The sequence below is a fragment of the Octodon degus genome, unplaced genomic scaffold, assembly GCF_000260255.1.
Source record: "Octodon degus isolate 3935 unplaced genomic scaffold, OctDeg1.0 scaffold00046, whole genome shotgun sequence".
In the NCBI taxonomy this organism is placed as follows: Eukaryota; Metazoa; Chordata; class Mammalia; order Rodentia; family Octodontidae; genus Octodon; species Octodon degus.
This window is the reverse complement of record NW_004524622.1, coordinates 14,432,022-14,452,513: the sequence shown is the minus strand read 5'-3', so window position 1 is coordinate 14,452,513 and position 20,492 is coordinate 14,432,022. Positions and strand designations below refer to the sequence as shown.

Genomic DNA, 20,492 nt, shown 5'->3' with positions numbered 1-20,492 from the left:
CCAGGCAAGTGCTTATTCTACTGAGCCATCTTCCTGGCCCCTATTTTTATAATCATTGTTTTTGTTTTTTTTTTTTTTTGGCAGAACTGGGGATTGAAATCAGGCCCTTGTGCTTGTCTGGCAAGCATTTATTCTACTGAGCCATCTCCCTGGCCCCCCCGGAGAAGTTTATTAGAAACATTTTACACAGTTTGGGAGAACAATTAGACAGGATTGCTTGATCTAGCTTTTATGACAAACCCAAGCCAAGCAAGCTACCAAGGTAACTCACTCTTGGTAAAAATGTTCTCATTGGCAAATTTCTGATGTAATTGAAAAGGACAGTACACTTTTTTAAAAAAACTGCATAGTAGCCATTCTTAGGCAGGACACAGCTTAATTCTACTTGGAAGACAGAAAATTTAATTGACAAATTCAAATCATAGGGAAAAGTTGGCCAGCTGGTGAGATAAATGTTCTGGATTCTAAAATCAAAAGAATTTGAAATGCAGACAAGCTCGAGTTACAATTAGCAAATCCACAAGAACACATGCATAGAAAGGCACAATTTAAGGCCTCCCTCCTAATTGCTTCAGTGGGTGACAAAGGAAGTTATCTCTGAGCCAGTAGCCTGGGGCTACACTCTAGGAGGCAGCCAGGACAAAATCACTGTGGCTGGAAAAAAAGGCAGGTAAGACTTACAGCTCTGAGCCATGTAAATGAGGGGTTTGTTTCCTTTGAAAATGTATTGTTTCTGTCCTTGAGCTTTCAGTGGCCTGAGCTCATTAACTTTATGTTAAGGACCTGAAAAACAGTATTTCCAAACTCATTTTTAAATGACATGGTTTTCATTCGTAGATTTCTTTTTCTTTGCTGTGCAAACCCAAATACATCACATTTAGTAAAAATAAGTAGCCCAAATCTAGCAACAAGAAGTATTCTGTTTTATGCATAAAAAATACAATTTTGGGGCCAGGGAGATGGCTCAGTGGAATAAGAGCTTCCCTGGCAAGCGCAAGGGCCTGAGTTCAATCCCTGGTTCTGCAAAAATAAATAAATAAATAAATAAATAAATAAATAAACAATTTCCCTGCTAAAATAAGTATGACAACATTATGCTTATACAGTAATCTTTGTGAACTTCCTATGGGTCAGACACATCCAAATCACAGAGCACTGTACAGTCTAGGCTTACTCTTCTAATCCCAAGACTGTTATACGAAGAACCTATATAACTAAGCAAAGTTTTGAACTGATGTACTTTGTCTAGTGTAACCGTAGAATTTACCAGTGGCCTACTGTTGGGCAACAAATTCAAGTTCAAAAGATTAAGATACGACATTCAGGTGCTTGAAAAACCAAAAGGCACAAAGCAAAAGCAAGCATCAGGATACATGATGTGAATTGTGGCCTTCGAGCTACGGAGGTTGGCAGTCCTTTGTATGTTATCTTCCCGATCATACATATCACCGCCTTGTATACTGGTAAGGAGATCGTGTGTGTGTGTGTGTGTGTGTGTGTGTGTGTGAATACTATGAAGAAAAGAACAAAAAATGGGAAGAGCAAAGGGGATGAAAAGTCATTTAGGTGGGGAAAGGGAATGGTAAGTCACTGGGAAGTTTTAACCACGTGCATGTAATGAATAAACGTTTGTAATAAAATAATTGTGCTAACTGAAAAGAAATTAATAAACGTTTGTATTGTTTTCTCTTCTATCATTTGTATCTGGATATAACCAAGTATACAGTATTATGGTATTTTCAAATTTAGATTATAGGGATAAACAGGCGTAAATATTCACAGGAGAAAGGAAATTAGAGATGCAGGCCTCAGTTAATTCATGCTGTAGACAAACTAATGTTTCTCCAACACAACGTTGCCCGGTGAGTCGAGACTTAAACTCTGCGCTCGGATTCGTGGGGCTGCGAGGGGGCCTGCCTGCGATGCCTTGCGCGCCTCGCGGGAGGGCTGCTTTCCGCTGCTCCGCGGGGCCGCGCTTTCACTGACGCGGACTCCTCAGCAGGTGGCAGCGCTGCACTCCTCCTGGGGATCCGGGTGTTCTCTTTTCTCGCGGGAGCTTTTTCAGTCGCAATACAATGGTTGCTTCCTTTACACCCTTGATAGGAAGGTATTCTATCTACGATCTTAGGGGCTGCAGGGAGAAGCACCCTTGCGATGCGAGGCAACTCGTGTTTGACTCTTAAGGTCTCGCTCTGCAAGGGCCGGAGTCGCGACCCTGGAAAGCACAGCAGGCGCTGGTAATCACCTTGTTGCTTGTCTCCTTTCCCTATTCCCCTCCCTACTTACCATCTCACGCAGACTTCTCGCTCCTTGTGTTCATTCCTATACAATGCTTGAAAATGCCCTTCAAAGCCACCTCTAGTTAAATTTCTTTTAAAACTTGTTTAGGTTTCTATAAAGTTGGGGTTTTCTTCCATCTTACATTTCCCAGACTTTAGTCAAGGATCTTTCACTGAGTTTTTTATAATCTGGGCATCTAAATTAGTGGCCTTAGTTTCTTCATTTATAAAGTTGGACTGCTTAGCCCAGCAGTTTTGAGATTTCTGCTAGCCCTCGTACCATTAAAACACAAGGCTCGATGGGTATGGTGGTACATACCTGTATATAATCTCAGCACTAAGAAGGCTGAGGCAGGAAGGTCACTATGAGTTGGAAGCCAGCCTGGGCTACAAAGTAAGACTGTCTCAGAAAAAGGAAGGAAAGAAAGAAAGAAAGAAAGAAAGAAAGAAAGAAAGATAAAGCAGCCTGCCACTGCCTTAAATGAGAAAAGATGGTGGTACTATAAAAAAAAAAGATTTAAAAAATATTGGGCTGGGGAGATAGCTCAGTAGGATAAGTGCTTGACACAGGGCCCTGAGTTCAATCCCTGGTACTGGGGGGGGGGGAAATATATATATATATATATTTGTTTAGTGGTACTGGGCGTTTATCCCATGACCAACATAGGCCAGGTAAGTACTCTGCCACTGAGCTACATTCTTAGCTCCCTCACCCCCTTTTTTAAAAATGTATTTGGTACAGGATCTCACTACGCAGTTTGGACTTGCAGTAGTTGCTCCACCATTTAGCCTCCCTAACGCTGGGATTACAGGTGCACACCACCATTCCTGGACTCAGTGGCCAGTTCAGTGTGCCCCGGGAATGAGGGCCTGGTGTGGCAGGTGGTGCCAGGGGTCGAATGCTGGTCCCTGTGCTTGCCTAAGCAGACCCTTAGTCCACTGAGCTGTCTCCCGGGCCCTTCCTAGCCCCCCCGCCCTTTTTTTTTTTTTAGGGGTGTGCCACCATGTCTGTAATCTATTTTTGAAATGTGGTGTCAGTTGCATAGACTGGCTTCAAACTTTTTTTTTTTTTTTGGCGGTACCAGATATTGAACTCATCACCTTGTGCTTTTCAGGCCGGCTTATGCCCTGAGCCATTTCCCCAGCCACAGACTTGAACTTTTCATTCTTCTGCTTCAGCCTCCTATGTGGCTGGGCTTGCAGATAGGTTAAAAAAAAAAAATTTCCTCTGTGCAGCAAAAGTTTTTTATTTTTATTTATTTTTTATTTTTTGGCAGAACCAGGGTTTGAACTCATACCCTTGCACTTGCCAGGAAGCACTTATTCCACTGAGCCAACTCCCCGGCCCCAGCAAAAGTTATTAAGTAGTAAAAAGAGTGAAAACAGATCTAGGGGTCGGGAGATGGCTCAGTGGAATAAGCACCTCCCTGGCAAGCGCAAGGACCTGAATTCAATCCCTGGTTCCGCAAAAAAAAAAAAAAAAAACAAAAAAAAAAACAGATAAAAACAGGTCTAGTTGATATCACTGATGCAAGGATGAGAAGATTCAGAGTAAGACACAACCTGTGTGCCCTGCAGCGTCTCCATTCTGCAACGTTTAAAGATGATGTTCCTGGGTACTTCTGTGGTGCAGCAGATGCTGAGCTGACCTTTGGGCTTCCATTCTGGACCTTTTTGTGTATCTAAAAATGAGGGGTGGCCAAATAGCTCAGTGAATTAAAGCGCCTGCAAGCAGGGGGCCTGCCTTGCCTGCCCAGCCACCGGGGCACACTGAGACCGCAGTTGAGACTGGGTATGGTGGCTCGAGCCTATAATCCCAGCTCTTGGGAGGCTGTGAACAGGCAGATCACTATGAGTCTGATCTTGGGTGAGACCCTGAACACCCTATACACCCTTCCCTAAAATAAAAAAATGAATAAATAAAAATAAAAAATAAAAATGAAAATAGGGCTGGTGATATAGCTCAGTGGCATAAGTGCCTGTCTGACAAGCACAAGGTCCAGAGTTCAGTCCCTAGTACCGCAAAAAACAAACAAATAAGCCTCATATAGTAAAAATGAAAATAGACCCAGCATCACATGCCAGGCCTTCCCTGCCTCTGGTGCACGCTGAGCTCCAACCGAGTCTGGGCATGGTAGTAATCTCAGCGCTGGGGAGGCTGAAAATGAGGATCACTATGAGTCCATGCTGCATAGTGAGACCTTGTACCAAAAACATTGAAAAAAAAAAAAAAGAAAGAAAGAAAAAGAAAATAGATTTAAGCTTCCTCTCTGGTTATTTGATAATCTTTTGATAATAAACATTTATTTTTAGCCTTCATTCACTTGGATGTAATAACTTTCTGCCTTATGAAAATAATAAATGACCATTGTAAAGAAACTTAAAATCATACAGAAAGTAACAAATGAAAGAAACAAATTTCTTTTCTTCTGAAGAACTCCTTCCTGTCTTATCCTCAGAGATCTCTCTTTGCGTTCCAGACATTTTCCATGTATTTATGCAAACACATTGCTCATTTTGGTTTTATTTCACTGATTTTTTTTTTTTTTTTAATTTTAGGGCAGGATCTACAGGGTGTTCAGGGTTTCACTTCTAGGTTGGACTTCTAATAATCTGCCTGTTTACAGCCTCCCAAGAGCTGGGATTACAGGCACGTGCACCACCACACCCAGTTTCAATTGCCTTCTCAGGGCACTCGGGGGCGGGGCAGGCACGGCAGGTCTGGGGATCCAAACCTCGGCCCCTGGGCCTTCACTGAATATTTTTGAACATATAGGGACCGAGGAGATACCAGTTGAATAAGCGCTTCCCTGGCAAGTGCAAGGGCCTGAGTTCAATCCCTGGCTCCACAAAAAGAGAGAGAGAGAGAGAGAGAGAGAGAGAGAGAGAGAGAGAGAGAGAGAAAAGAAAATATATTAATTCTGGAGTACAGTACAGTTAAGTTATATGTGTCAAATAAATGGATGAGCAAATAAAGAAATTAAAAGATTAAGGAGCAAAACAGTGATAGGCAGGACTGACCAAAAAGAAAGACCGTAGAAATTTTGGTGTTGGCAGTCATTAAGAGGCAGAGGGCTGAGCCTTGTGATGGATGATTGTTAGCATCCCCCCGTCCTGTCCTTGTGCCACTGTCTCACCAGAAGGTGAAGTCCACTTCCCTTCCTTTGAGTCTTGGCCCTGTTACTGCTATGGACCACAGACTGGAGCAAAAATGGTGATACTGGGCTTATCCTGGGAACCTTAGTGTTTGCTGTCTTGGAAGATAATCACCATGTGAAGATGTCTGACTAAGCTTTGATGTGATGCATATTTCCTGAAGGGAAAGAGATAATGGAGATAGGCCCAGGTAGCCCCTAGCCATCATAGTCCTTCAGCTGAGACCCTACAAAGGCAGTTGTGACCTCGTGGATCCTCCAGCCCAGGTGAAGGCTCTCGAGCTAACACTGCACGGAGACAAGCTGTCACCACCTGTCCTGTTCTTATTGTGGAATACTAAACAAGTAAGTGCTTGTGGCCATTTTAAGCTATTGTATTTGGCAGTGGTTTGTTGTTGTTGTACAGGGAATTGAATTTAGGGCCTTGAGCTTGCCAGGCCGGTGCTATGCTGCTGAGCTATATCCCCAGCCTCATATTATGCTGTGTTGAAACTATGCCTTGGCAGAAACTGGGGACTGAAAGTTGGGTTCTGGCATAATAAAACCTTTAGGGCAAGCTGGGCATGGTGGCACATCCTATGATCTCCGCTATGTGGGAGACTGAGGGAGAAAACTGGCAAATTTGAGGCCAGCCTGGGCAACTTTTCTGAGGCCCTGTCTCAAAATAAAAATTTAAAAATGGCTGAGGATATCTTTCAATGTAAGGTCCTGAGTCCACATCCCAGTACAAAATAAAATAAAATATTTCATCAGTGACTCAGGGATCATTCCTTGGATAGAGATTGGAAAGAAAGATGATTGGTATGTTATTTCTAAAAATTAATTTGGTTTTTAAACTTTACATTTGGAAAAAAGTTTAGGCTGACAGGAAAGTTGCAAAAATGGTAGAGTTCATATTTATACTCAATGCAGCAGTATTACAATTAATTTTTTTATGAATTTTTTTTGTAGAAGTAGGGATTGAACTCAGGCCCTTGTGCTTGCCAGGCAAATGCTTATTCTACTGAGCCATCGTCCCTGCCCAATTAATGTTAATAGATTACATTTTATCAAATCCAAGAAATTAACACAATGTACAGGTCAGGCTTTCCAGTGATTTTCTTTCCCTGTTCCAGAATTCAGTGGAGGACCCCACAGTTGTAACTAGTTATTCTATCTCTGTGGTCTAAAGAGGGGACTTTTCATGGAAGCCATAGCAGCCATTAGAAGGAAATTACCATTAGAAGTTAGAGCAATAGGGGGGTGGGGAGATGGCTTAATAGAATAAGCACTTGCTTGGCAAGAGCAAGGGCCTGAGTTCAACTCCTGGTTCTCCCCTCGCCCCCCCCCCAAAAAAAAAGCGCAATAGGAGTGGCAAAACCTTGGGCCAAGCTTGTGCGCAATAAAACCTAGACAAAAGAAATGTACTTAATCAATTTGAGAATCTGGCAAAGGAGATATTGGGGCTGATTGCTGTAAGTGTTGGTTGGCTGCTTTTACTGATGTATGATGGTACACAAGCAAAAATATGATGCTATCACAAGAAAGACGTGTGATTAAGAAAAGGAAATGCTCAGTTTTTGTGCAGAGCTTGGAGAGTGTAAACAAAGCCTAGGAGATTCTCTCTGGCCCGCAAGTCTGGAGTCGGAAATGGCTTCAGGGACTGTCCCTACAATGTAGCCTCAAGGCAAAGGTCTAGCCACTGATAAGGTGCTGGCTTTCCTTCAGACAAAAGGATCTCTAGGAATCTCAGTGGCTGTTGTAGAGCAGGCACCTCCACGGTCCAGAGTAGAGATAGTGGTTAGTTTTTGTTTGTTTTTTGAGTCAGAGTCTGGCTATGTAGTTCGGGTTAGTCTTGAACTCACTATATCCCCTAGCTTGACCTTGAACTCAAGATGAACCTTCCTGACTCAACTTCCTGAGTGTTGGGATTACAGGTATGTGCCACCACACCAGACTGAAAAGTTTGTTTTTGATTATACAAATTGCTTTTTGGATAAGAAGTCAACCCTGACTGGCAAGGTGGCACACATCTGTAATACCAATACTTGGGAGGATGAGGCAGGAGAATTGCTATGAGTTTGAGTGTGTACCACATAGTAAGATTCTGTCCAAAAAAACAAAACAAAACAAAACAAAACAAGCCAACAGAAGTGCTAGCTCGGATCTCAGGTAGGAGCCAAGAGTTACTGAGCAAGCACGTGAAGAGAGGGCGGCCCCCTCCACCATCCTGGCTGTCCTAGCTGAGGTACCACACATGTGGATGAGGATATCCTAGAGCTTCGAAACCCTGCCAAACTCAGTGGAGAGGACTCTTTCCCTAGTAGATATCATTAGGGAACAGAAGAACTATCTAATGCTGCCCTTCCCCAGTTGCAGAACTGTGGTTGTTTTAAGTAATCTCAGATTAGTGATTTGTTATCAATCAATGGATAATTGAAACAATTATCAAAGAACAGAATATTTTCTATTGCTTTCATATTATGGGCTAGGGCAGGGTCAGCTAAAGAAGTACAATTTTAAAATTCTATAAAGATAGACTGTCAGACAGTCATTGCTCTGTCCATAAACCTTGCTCATGTTCTCCTGCCAAAAGGTACTCTTTTCATTTATTTTTTCTTTTTTTGTGGAACTGGGGGTTGAACTCAGGCCCTTGCACTTGCCAGGGAAGCATTTATTCTACTGAGCCATCTCCCTGGCCCCTTATTTTTTATTTTCTTTTTTTTTGGACGGAACCGGGGATTGAACTCAGGCCCTCGCACTTGCCAGGGAAGCGCTTATTCTACCAAGCCATCTCCCCGGCCCATTTATTTTTTATTTGCAAATGGTGCTCTTTATCTGGGCATGGTAGTGGATGCCAGTAATTCCACAATGTTAGGAAGCTGAGGCAGGAAGTTCCCAAATTCAAGCCCTGCTTGGGCAACCCAGTGACTTAGTGAGGATGTCTCAAAATAAAAAAATTAGGGGGCCTGTCCCTTAGCTCAGTTCTTTAAGTGGCTGCTTCAACAAAGCAGGCTCAGGTTGCTGCGGTTCGATCCCCACAACTCAAGCCAGCCAAACCTGCCCTGAAGGTATTCAGAGCAAAATAAATAAATAAATAAATAAATAAATAAATAAATAAAAATGGGACTGGGGAGATGGCTCAGTGGAATAAGCGCTTCCCTGGCAAGCACAAGGGCTTGAGTTTAATCCCTGGTTCTGGAAAAAAAAAAAAAAAAATGAGCTGGAGATATAGCCCAGTGCAAAAGCCCTGGGTTTAATCTCAAATACCAAAATAAATAAATAAATAAATAAACTCTGAAATTAGTTGTGGAGCACCTCCATGATTGTATCACTCAGGCAGGAGGCCGGAAGATCAAGAGTTTAGGGCAAGTCTGCGTTACACAGGGAGATCTTTTCCTCAAACAAAACAACAAAGTAAAACAAAAATACAATAAGAACCACACAGGTACTTTTTGTTGCAATGCTTCACATGCTAGCAGAATGTTCTGAAGGGAAGTATTTTATTTATTTATTTATTTTTGCGGTATCAGTGATTGAACTCAGGACCTTGAGCTTGCCAGGCAGGCACTTATGCCACGGAGCTATCTCCCCAACCCTGGGAAAGATTTTTTAGGAGGCACTGTTTAACCTTCATTTTTTTTTTTTTTTTGAAATTTTGGTAGTTTTTAGTAAGGGTCTACAGGGTCTCACTACGTAGATCAGACTCCTAGTGATCTGCCTGTGTTCAGCCTCCCAAAGAGCTGGGATTATAGACACATGCCACCACCCCTAGTTTCAATTGCCATCTCAGCATACCCTGGGGGTAGGGCCAGCATGGCATGCCACCGCTGTGTCTGCCTAAGCAGACTCTTTAATCTGCTGAGCTATTTAGCCGGCCCTTAACCTTCATTCTTGCTGGTCTCAAACTCACAAAGATCCTCTTGCCTCAGCCTCTCCAGTGCTGGGATTACAAGTGTGTGTAGGAGTCCCCTCCAGATTCTTGTCTCAGTCCAAGAAGTCAATATTTGTAATCCCAAAGGTATGTTATTGGAATCTTCACCAAATTAATTCCAATCTACCACTCCCAGTGCAGCCTACAGCAAAAGTAAAGACACTGAAATATATTTATAATTTGTGTGTGTGTGTGTGTGTGTGTGTGTGTGGAACCAGGGATTGAACTCAGTCCCTTGCACTTGCCAGGCAAGCACTTATTCTACTGAGCTATCTTCCCAGCCCCAAACATTTATAATTATCGGGGAGCCAACAAGTCCTAAGTCCAGCCATGAAGATGGCTTTCCAGAATGAAGAGCTGACCCAGGACCATACCCAGGTTTTACTTAGTGGAGGAGTGGCTTGAGGAGGAATGGCTGAGAATTGTGGGAAACAGATGAGTGCTGTGAGCTGAGCTAGATAGGAGGCCTGCATTTACCTCTGCCATATGTGGAGAAAGTAATTTGCATTATGCTATTGAGATAGCATCTAATGTTTAGGGGGTCTGGTGCTTTGGCTTTGATGTAATCCTTCAAGCCCCAGGAAGTCATAGCCTCTATGTTGAGGCTCAATCCCAGCTGGCAGCGTGGAGCATGGGCTCTTTGTCGTGTCTTGGCCCGGCTCACATTAAGGAGCAGCAGGTGTAGGTTATCAGGAAAACACGCATGCCACCTGCAAAGACTACCACCAGCAGCTCAGCTAGACCAATATGCATTGTTTAAGGCCAATTAAAAGGGTAAAGAGAAGTCCTCACCAGCTCTGTACATATCAATACAAGGAAATAGGGTCAGGCTGAGCCAAAGTGGAGGCAGTCGCTCTCTCTTTCAAGGAGAGCTGCTCAGGAGGTCCTCCACAGGTGTGCATCACACTGCCACAGCCAGCTATTTAAGCTTCATTCTTTTTCAGTGTTCCTCCTATACCTAGACAAAGCGCTATGAAGATGCCCAATTTATCCAGTGGTATAGAATTACTTTTACTTTTTTTTTTTTTTTGTGGAACGGGATGGGACTCAGGTCTTTGTGCTTGCCAGGGAAGGGCTTATTCTACTAAGCCATCTCCCCGGCCCCTAGAATTACTTTTAAAAAATTACTGGAAATTCCAAAACACAAAATGTATTTCACAGGGCTAGTGTTAGGAATCAGTATTGAGACAAAGTAAAACATCTCATAGTAAAAATTAGTCTGGAAACCAGAACAGCCAAAGTGTATTGTCATCTTAGGGTTCTTCTATCATTCTCCAGTGCAAGTTACCCTCTACTGCCTTATTCAGGACTCGGGATTGAACCCTCAGCCTCACACACACTGGGTTAGAGCTCAAGCATGGAATCCCCAACCGTTTCATTAGTTTGAGGACTTGCTAAGTTGCCCAGGCTGGCCTTGCACTCAGGATTTTCTTGCCTCAGCTACTACAGTAGCTAGGATTAAAAGTCCATGCCACTGTCTTTCCTTTCATTGCTGAGGCAAAATACCTGATACCTAAAGCTAAAGGGTGAAGGGTTTATTTAATTAATGGTTTATAGAGAGAGAGGTCTCAGTCCATAATTGGCTGGCTCCCAGCAGGCCAGGGTGGCAGATGGGCATCACAGAGGAGAACAGTTCATGGTAGGCAGAAGCTAGCAAAAGCACGCAAGAGACCTTAACAGTGTCTTTCTGCCCCTTTTGTGTCATTCTGGGTACTCAGGGTGGGTAGCACTTACCCCCTTAACCCTAGTGCCTTTGACCTTAGCATTACACCATGAATCAATTCCAGTGTCACACACTAGATCCTGCCACTTCTGGAAAAACAAACAAACAAACAAAAAAACAACACCTCACCCACGACCTCATAAGCCTTTGAGGGGACATCTAGACACAAGGTATAATAGCCATCAAGGGAGTTTCTGTATGCCACACAGTGAGTGGTTGGTTTATTCCTGATTTTCCTAGATTCACCCAGTCCAAACCTATTTCTCTGAAAGTAATAATTTCCTATAGTACAATCTCTACAGAGATGGGCAAGAAAACAGTCATCTGAAATAACTTCAGGAGATATTTAGGACATAGAAAACTTACAAAGATATTTTCTTTCTTTTTTTCCCTATGTATTTAGTACAGGGTTTATAGGGTCTCACTACACAGATTTGACCAGTAGTGATCCTCCTGTTTTCAGCCTCCCAAGTGCTGGGATTACAGGTGTGCACCACTATGCCATCTGAATCGCTGTCTCAGTGCGCCCCAGGGGTGGGACCAGCACTGCACACCGGGGATCGAATCTGGTCCCTGTGCTTGCCTAAGCAGGTGCTTTAGTCCGCTGAGCTATCTGGTCGGACCTTCAGAGATATTTTCTTGTAGAATACTTTTTTTTTTTTTTTGTATGACCCATGTAATGCCTTTTGCAGAATGTCTTGGGAAAACTGTCTAGATTTAAAAGTACAGTATTTATTACTAAGATAAATGAAATAAAAGGAAAGCCTTCAGAACCCTGGATGAATGAAGCAGTTTAAATTAAAACCAAATGTATTTTTTGTATGTTATTATATCCTGTTCTTTATTTAGAAAGCACTAGATAAACAGATGAAAATAGAGAAGAAGGCTTAGAAATTAAAACCATTGGTTTGGGTCTCTTCTTGAAAGGTCAGTTTGTGGAAGATGAGAAAAACGCTGTAGCGACAGAATAATCACACAAAAGACATTTTAGCAGTGAGCCTACAGAGTGCACATCAACTACTTGTATCACCCACATCAAGTTGCTGGTCCTTTCACTTATCAAAGAAACTAAGACATTTTTTGGTAAACATTTTTTGGCTGTAGTAGCAACACAGTTTCAGAATTGGAGATTAGAAATTATAATGAAAGCTACTTTATGATGCTCCCTAATTATTCTGCATAGTTAAGTCTCCTTGACGCTTTATGTAATTCTCCCTTTGTTATAAGCTTCTGTTTCTTCTTAAGGCATGCTGAATCCAGACAGGTAATGAAATGAGTACCCCCAAACCAGTGTATTGCAATATCTGTTCAGCCAACAATATATTTGAACTTAAAATTATTTATTTATTTATTTTTCCTGTGCAGGAATCCAGGCCTTTTGCAGGTTTCAGCTTTACCACCTAGGTAGGGACATCCCTTGAATAGAGGAAAAAGTAAAGAAAAAAATCTAAAAAGGCTACATCAGAAATTTTTAGAAACACACAACACTGTAAGAGAGCTGCGTTCACCAATACCCGACATCCACCTGACGTTGCCGGCAGCCTGGTCAGGTATCTGCCAACCCAGGTGATGCTTTCATTCACCACTAGAGAGAAGTAGAGGGACCTGATGTCGAGACACAGCAAAATCCATTTCCCCTTTTACTCCTACTCTCCTATTCCGGTGCTCGAGGGTGGTAGAGCACATCCTCTCTCCGTTCCAGGATAATTGTGCCAGGGGAATCAAAGAGGATCCTCTCCAAGCTAAGAGCTCGCAAAACAGGAATGCACCTCCTTTCATTTTCTCCCAGGGAAGCAGATTCAGAACAGCTTAGATGCTGTGAGACTTGCAGGGTCGGCTCCAGGGGAGGGGCAGAACAGGCAAGGCTAGTAACAAAGACTCTGGGGACAGACAGGCAACCTGAGAGAAACACCAGTGTGGGACCTTTTACCCTCCCGAGTCTACTTCCTTGATCTATCTTTATTTTCATTTCCCCTTTCCCCAAGAGCAGTAGTAGATAACTGAGCACAGCACTGGTTTTTACCGAGTAATCTAGTAGAACACCTACACATCCGGACTCTTTATCCTTGGTAATTTGTAAAATAAAGAAATCTAATCACACTAGGCTGTGTGGACAGGATTTGCATACTTAGAAACCAAATGGGGGCCTTTCTCCTACTCCTTCCAGAATACGCTCCATTTCCTTTTGCACTTAAGGTCCCGCCTCCTTCCAGAGTCACACACAAAAACAGCCTCCAATAAATACCAATACTGAAGCTTCAGCAGGTTGCTACCTCCTGCAGAGCTATCTTAAAGGTGCTGTATATAAATGCTAGGTTTAAGTAGCCTCAGAGATCTCTAAGAACACTGTGAATATACCTGGTTTAATTAGTAGTCCAGGAGTTAGGTAATGGCTTGTGGCTTTCTGAGCTAGTCCTCTTGAGGTTTCTAGTCTTCAGAGACTGCCTGCAACTGTGATGTGCACACACACGATTTTCTTTCTCAAACGCTTCATGAATCCTCTTTAAACCTTCGTAGGAACCTACTGGCAATTATTACAACATGCATGCTAGTTCATTCCCATTTCCCCAAATTTCTAAAATGACCCAATGCTCAAGCCTCAAGGCAGATCCTTATGGAATAAAATTGTTTTCTTGAGTTCTACTTCCCCAGGGAAAGAATTAAAAAGGAAGAACTTCCTAGGTTGGTGTTGATTGATGCCAGTTCTCCCCGGGCAGAAGGTGGATACTTGCTTTGTAGCAGGGTGATGGGGGAAGGGAAATGGGTTCTACTTTTCTGCACTACTGGACTAGCTGTCTTTCGGCGATAGGTCAACCAGTGTGGGCTGTAAGGAGTCTTGACAGGTTTGTTCTGGGCTGATGCCACTGACTAGGTTCTCGAACCGGAAAAGCTGACTCTACAGTAGGTGTGGCGCGTTCATCACCAGTTCAGGGGTAGTGACTGGAAGTTTGTTGCAACTTGGCAAACCCAAGCAGCGGGTTGCACAGAGATAACCTTTTTGCTTCAAGAGCACAGAATCGGAAAGGTTCTCCTTAATCGGAGATGCATGATACCTCCCCACCCCCACCCCTTCTCCCACGGTTGGAAACACACCGTGTTGGCAGATCCTGGGCGAGGAGCTCCAGGTATCAGTCCCTGCGCTTGCTCTGTGGGTGACGCTCGCACCACGGTCTGCAAGGCCAGGCGGCGGCCAGCGGAGCCGGAGGCGGGGGCACGTGCTTGGATGTGTTGCTTGTGTAACCAGGTTCCCAGGCGCTCGCCAGACGGCGCTCCCGCGGGAAGCTCGTTCGCGCCCCCTCCCCATGCCGCTGCGGCCCGTGGGGGTCGGACTGGTTCCCACTGCCTTCCCGCGGCGGGAGGACCCAAGGCAAACGGGGCGAAGCACTTGCCACTGCAGCTAAGGCAGGGCAGTGGGAATTTGGAAAGTTCCCTAACTAGGCGCACACGTGACCTCCTCCTGAAAGTAGTTCCGACGGTGGCTCTGGTATCCTTCCACCTCCCTTTGAACCCTCCTCGGCCCCCCTCGCTCCGCCCACTCGCCCGGCTGCAGCTTCCTACGGTTCCGTACTTCACGCTCCGCCTCTGCTGGCACTGTCCAGCGGGGGGCGCGCGGAGCCTGGCCCCGGGCGATCCGTCCTGCCTGGTTTTCTCCGCGGCCGAAAAGGGGCGGGGCAAGGGAGCCTCGGAGGGCAGAGCTTGTGTTCGCCGCGGTGCTGCGACCGGGCGCCGAACGGCGATGCTCGGCTCTCCAGGGGGCAGAGGGATGGGGGGCGTCCTCCACGCGCGGGGATTCACCTTGAGCCCACCTGCACAGGTGTCCTCTGCCCTGGGAACCCAGGGAGATGTCTCTGTCCACCCTGCGTGGTCGACCGACAGCTTTCATTTTGGGGGCAAATGAACAGCGTTCCCTGGGAAGCGAGAGGTGGGGCAGCGAAAGGGAACCGGATGAGGCGAAAAGCGCAGGAGACACAATGGGGGTTTGTTCTTTGTGTTAAGACTGACACCTTGAGGATACGGTGGGGATCTCTAGGTAAAAGCCGCTCCTGCCAAATTCCCGCACACTGCAGGGATCCGAGAGCAGCGCCTAAGGACAGAGCCAGGAGGCAGGCCAGACGCGCGCGATCCGGAGGCGAGGGCGGGGGAGGGGTGTCCTCGCCGCCTGCACGGTCGCTGCAGTCCGCTAGCGGTACACACAGCGGCCAGCGCGGTCGCCTGGCGCTTTCCACCTGCGTGCACAGGTAATGTCAACATGAGATCAAAGACACTGCCCTACCGCCACCATCTCCCCGACACAGGCTGCCCTGCCTCTGGCTGTCGTCATTCCCGCCTCACGCTGCTGCAGCACTAGCAGCCGCTACCAGCGCCAGTGCAGCTCAGAGCCGGCGCCCAGGAGCGAGCCCCGGCGGTCACACCGGGCATGCTCAGTAGCGTCGGCGCGCGGGGGCTGGGGCAGGGGGTGTTCGCGCTCGCCTCGGCGCAGCCGCTCCCGCCCCCTCCCAACCCTCCCCCGGCGCGGCCGTCCCGCCCCTCGCTCGCCTGCCCGCCTCTCCGCCTCCCCTCGGGCTCTCGAGGCGCCCCGGCTCCCGGCGCGGCGGCGGCGGCGGACGGTGATGTGGCGGGACTCTTTGTGCACTGCGGCAGGATACGCGTTCGGCGCCGGGACGCGGCTGCGCTCAGTGCTCTCCTCTCGGAAGCTGCAGCCATGATGGAAGTTTGAGAGTTGAACCGCTGTGAGGCCAGGCCCGGCTTAGGCGAGGGAGATGAGAGACGGCGGCGGCCGCGGCCCAGAGCCCCTCTCAGCGCCTGTGAGCAGCCGCGGGGGCAGCGCCCTCGGGGAGCCGGCCGGCCTGCGGCGGCGGCAGCGGCGGCGGTTCTCGCCTGCTCTGGGGCTCCTCTTCTAACCGCGCCGCTCCGTCTCGGCTTCTGCGGAGAGGAACGGTGGAAGCCGCGGGCTCGGGCGGGAGCCGGCGGAGGCTCGGCGGCGGCGCCTCCCGCTCCTGGAGCGGGGGGGAGAAGCGGCGGCGGGGAGGGGGCCAGAGTCGCCTGTCACCATTTCCAGGGCTGGGGACACCGGAGAGTTGGTCTCTCCCCTTCTCCTGCCTCCAACACGGCGGCGGCGGCGGCGGTACCTCCAGGGACCCGGGCCGGCTCTAAGCCTCCCCTCCGCCGCCGCCGCACCCGCCCCGGCCCGGGCTCCGGAGGCCGCCGCAGGAGGCAGCCGCTCCGAGGGTTGTTCGTGGGCTCTCCATCCCGCTGCCGCCGCTGCCAGGCCGCTGGCTGCTGAGGAGAAGCAGGCCCAGTCGCTGCAACCATCGAGCAGCCGCCGCAGCAGCCATTACCCGGCCGCGGTCCAGAACCAAGCGGCGGCAGAGCGAGGGGCATCGGCGACCAAGTCCAGAGCCATCTCCATCCTGCAGAAGAAGCCCCGCCACCAGCAGCTTCTGCCATCTCTCTCCTCCTTTTTCTTCAGCCACAGGCTCCCAGACATGACAGCCATCATCAAAGAGATCGTTAGCAGAAACAAAAGGAGATATCAAGAGGATGGATTCGACTTAGACTTGACCTGTATCCATTTCGAGGGCTGCTCCTCCTTGCTTTTCTGTCCATCTCTTGAGTAGACGGATGCGGAAAATTTCCGTAACCCTGTTCACATTTCTCGCTCAGATATTATTGCCTCTTTTCGGTATATTCAACGTAGGGTGTGTTTCGCTAGACGGAACTCAAGCCTGTTTGCAAGTGTCAGTGCACAGATTGGTTTCTTAGTCTGTCTCTGTGGTCTTCCTGAGGGCTATTGTCCGTTAATACAGAATACAGTACACTGATAGTGGATTAGTGAGCTTGATAATCCGGTCTAATAAATGAACAAAAAAGACGCTTTGAGGTTGAGCATACTTCGATTAAATCTTGGCTTAGGCCCTAGATCAAGGGTATAGATCAGATTAAAATGAAAATTAATGTTGCACGTACGCATATTGCATCAGAATCTTGCAGTGATTGTGTTTAGTTTCCTGGGTTGCATTGATAGATTCTTCTAAAATGTGAGTTGTAGACTGATTTGCATAACTTTAAAAGCAAAATCCTTTTCAGCCTATGTGGTGCGCGTTTGTGGACAAAGGTAGGTTTGTGTGTTTAAACTAAGTTATAACTTTGAATTGCATTTAGAAGTTTTGTAGTTTGAAATCCATAGTGTCATGGTGTACCTTATAAGGAACTCATATTAGGTCTTTGTTAAATTGATCTTTTTCTTTTCTCACAAAGTAATGAAGGATAGGGTATGAAATTTGCTTTTCAGTAGCATTTTATTTTCAGTGGCCTTGTCATACATAACAGAATAGAGAATGAGGGGTTTTTGATCCGGATGATAATGTCCTGTAAGTTCAAGGGTATTGTGTGCAGCAAATGATGATTACAGAGATTAAACTTGCACTTTGGTTTGAAATTTGAATATCCTGAACCAAAATTACTACTCTCACCCTGTTATAGGTGTTCTGACACCTTTTAGGTATCCGTTAATTTTACTCTGATCTGTGTAGTGTCAGGTATATTTACCAGCTTATATTTAGAAAGGCTGGCAAGAATGGATTCTCCAGCTTCAGATGTAGTAGTCATGTTAGATTTTTGAATACAGTGTGTTAAATTCACTGAGTCAGCTATGTTGAATAAGACAGAAACCTAAGAATTTTAACGGTATATAGTTTTGTTTAAAAGTTAGGCTTTTTACTTCAAAAAGTTAGTCGTTATTAAAAACCATTAGTTGGGACCTGGGGAGATAGCTCAGGAGAGTAAGCATTTGCCTGACAAGTGCAGGGTCCTGAGTTCAATTCCTGGTACCACAAAACACACACACACACACACACACCCCATTAATCTTTGCAGTTTCAGCTAAAAACAAACAAAAAAACTGGTTTTGATGAGGGATGGTGATAGATCACTCCTTTTTGCAGAATGGAAAGTATTGACAGGAATTGAGAGGTATTGGTAGGCCAGTAAGTGTATGAAAGTCAGTTGGTGGTCTGAAGTAGCTGAAGCATTTAAGATGCACCAGGGCTTCCTTTAAGACTCCAAGTTGGTGCTGTGGGTTGTAGCAGTGGACAATATTTAGTTATGTAATTGTGTGTTACTAGTTGTGGGTTTTTTTGGTGGGGGGGCAGTTTGCATTTGAATTCAGGTCCTTGGGTAGGCTGGGTTAATGCAGTACACTGAACTACACCAGTATAGGGTATTCGTTACTTCTTGGCAAATATCAGTAAATGTTCTGTTTAAATGTGTCTGTTTAGAATGACACTAAAGTTTATCTCCTGCTGATGTGGGGAGCATTTCTGTGTTTTTTTAAAGAAAAATGTTTTGTTTTGGAAGAGACGTTATTTGGGATATTACTAATTACATACAAACATGCACAGCTAGTTTTTTCCGTTTTGTTTTGAAATGAAGATGAAATTATTGGAGAAGTAGCTTCATAAGATGTTCTCTGTTAAAATTAATATTTTAAATGGAATACATTATTTGGAAATTTTGTAGTCTGCATTAATTGAAGAGATTTTCTACATGCTGAACTTGACCGCTTTGCCCAAAACATAATTGGGGAAGAATTCTGATTTATGACAACTTCAAAAGGAGCCTATTACAAACATTTAGATACATCAGAATAAATTAGATTTCTATATAACTTGTTTTAAAATCCCCATAGAAAGAAATTACTAGAATGCTGTCTGGTATATTTTAGCTGTCAGAGTGTGATTATGCTTTTATTTTTTCCTATTTAAAAATGTGAGGTTTGTATGACTTTAATATTGTTCTGCCAGCTCTTTACATGTGAGCAGTGAAATGATTAGTAGTTTCTCCTTTGATTTCATACTGTGTGGCCTCTGCCTATGAAATTGGTATGACTTAAAACTCTCTCTAAAACTGTACTTTTAGTTATGATATGCATAGAAAGCAGTATCAACTACTGCCTCAAATGACTAAGTACACTTAATTTCTAGAGTTGTGGTTTTATTGAGCCAAATAGTGTTATGAAAAATGTCAGTGAAGACCTTGCTCTTTTGATAGTTTTATTCCCAAAAATTTTGATTTGCTTGGTTTCACTTCACTGTTTTCCTTGGGTTGGGGGACGGACATGGAAAACAGTCTTCAATGGTTATTGAAGACTGTCTTGGCAGGTTGTAGTGTCTCGTCAGCCACTATAGCCTGGTAAAAGTTAAATTCCTTATGAAAATATGAATGGAATATTTTTATCTGCTAAGGAAGTGATTTTTCAGAGGAAAGCTGTGGATGATGATTCAGTTTTAAAATACTTTGCAAAAGTGAATTAGTCTAAGAATTTAGTGTAGTTTTAGTAATGTTAGTCTGGAAAGGACTGCTGAATATGAGACTAAAAAATATAGTGTTTAGAGTCTGTGGAAACTTTAGGCCTTTTTTTTTTTTTCCATTTAGCAGTTTTATTATTTGGTAGATTTGCCTGTTTTCAGACTTGGGGGTTGATTGGGATTTTTTTTTTTTTTTTTTGCGTGGTACCATGGATTGAACTCAGGATGTTGTGCTTGTCCTGAGTACCCTCGGTGAAAGCATTGATTTTACTGAGCTATCTGCCCAGCCCTATTGGGAATATTTTTAACTTGTAAAAGTAGAGTGACCATTAAAGTTAGCTATATTTTTGGGCTGTGATTATTGAAATTAATTGTAAGATTTTAAAAAAAGCTATGCACAATCACATTTATGTTGACTATATTATATCTTTTCAAAAACATGACTGGGGCCCCGGGGAGATAGCTCAGTAGAATATGCGCTTGCCTTGCAAGCACAGGGTCCTGAGTTCAATCCCCAGTACTGCAGAAACAAAACAAAACATGACTGGATTACCTGATTGCTATAAAATAATTTACAGAGGTTTTTATTTTTTATTTTTTTAAGACAGAGTCGCACTAGATAGTTCAGGCTTGCCTTAAACTCACTTTGTAGCCAAGGATGGGCTCAAACTTGCGGCAATCCTGCCTCAGCCTCAGAATGCTAAGATTACAGGCTTGTGCCACCTTTTCTTTTCTTTTCTTTTCTTTTCTTTTCTTTTCTTTTCTTTTTTTTTTGGTGGAACCAGGGATTGAACTCAGGCCCTTGTGCTTGCCAGGGAAGCACTTATTCCACTGAGCCATCTCCCTGGCCCTCCGCGTTTTCAAATTTTATTTTATAAAGTTTCTTCAAGAGCAAAGTTCAATGGCAAGGAGAAATGTACAGTTTGATGACTGTTAATATAAACACAAATTTTTTAATTGTATGCATCAGTACATAATGCAAGTTTTACTCATACTGTATTAAATACTAAATAAATTGGATGAAATATAGCCACTTTAATTTTAATTTTTTTTTTTATTTTTATTTTTTATTTGTGTGTGTGTGTGTGTGTGTGTGTGTGTGGCCAGCTCAGCCCC

General features: G+C 44.8%; 1 protein-coding gene across 1 annotated transcript in view; it reads left to right on the top strand.

The window, feature by feature from the left end:
* The first annotated feature begins 15,638 nt into the window (after positions 1–15,638).
* Pten (phosphatase and tensin homolog) overlaps positions 15,639–20,492 on the top strand; it is a 91,664-nt gene continuing 86,810 nt past the window's right edge. The window contains exon 1 of the mRNA XM_023716179.1: positions 15,639–16,635. Within this exon, the coding sequence (XP_023571947.1) occupies positions 16,557–16,635 (79 nt within the window). The 5' untranslated portion in view covers positions 15,639–16,556. The remainder of the gene's footprint in view (positions 16,636–20,492) is intronic.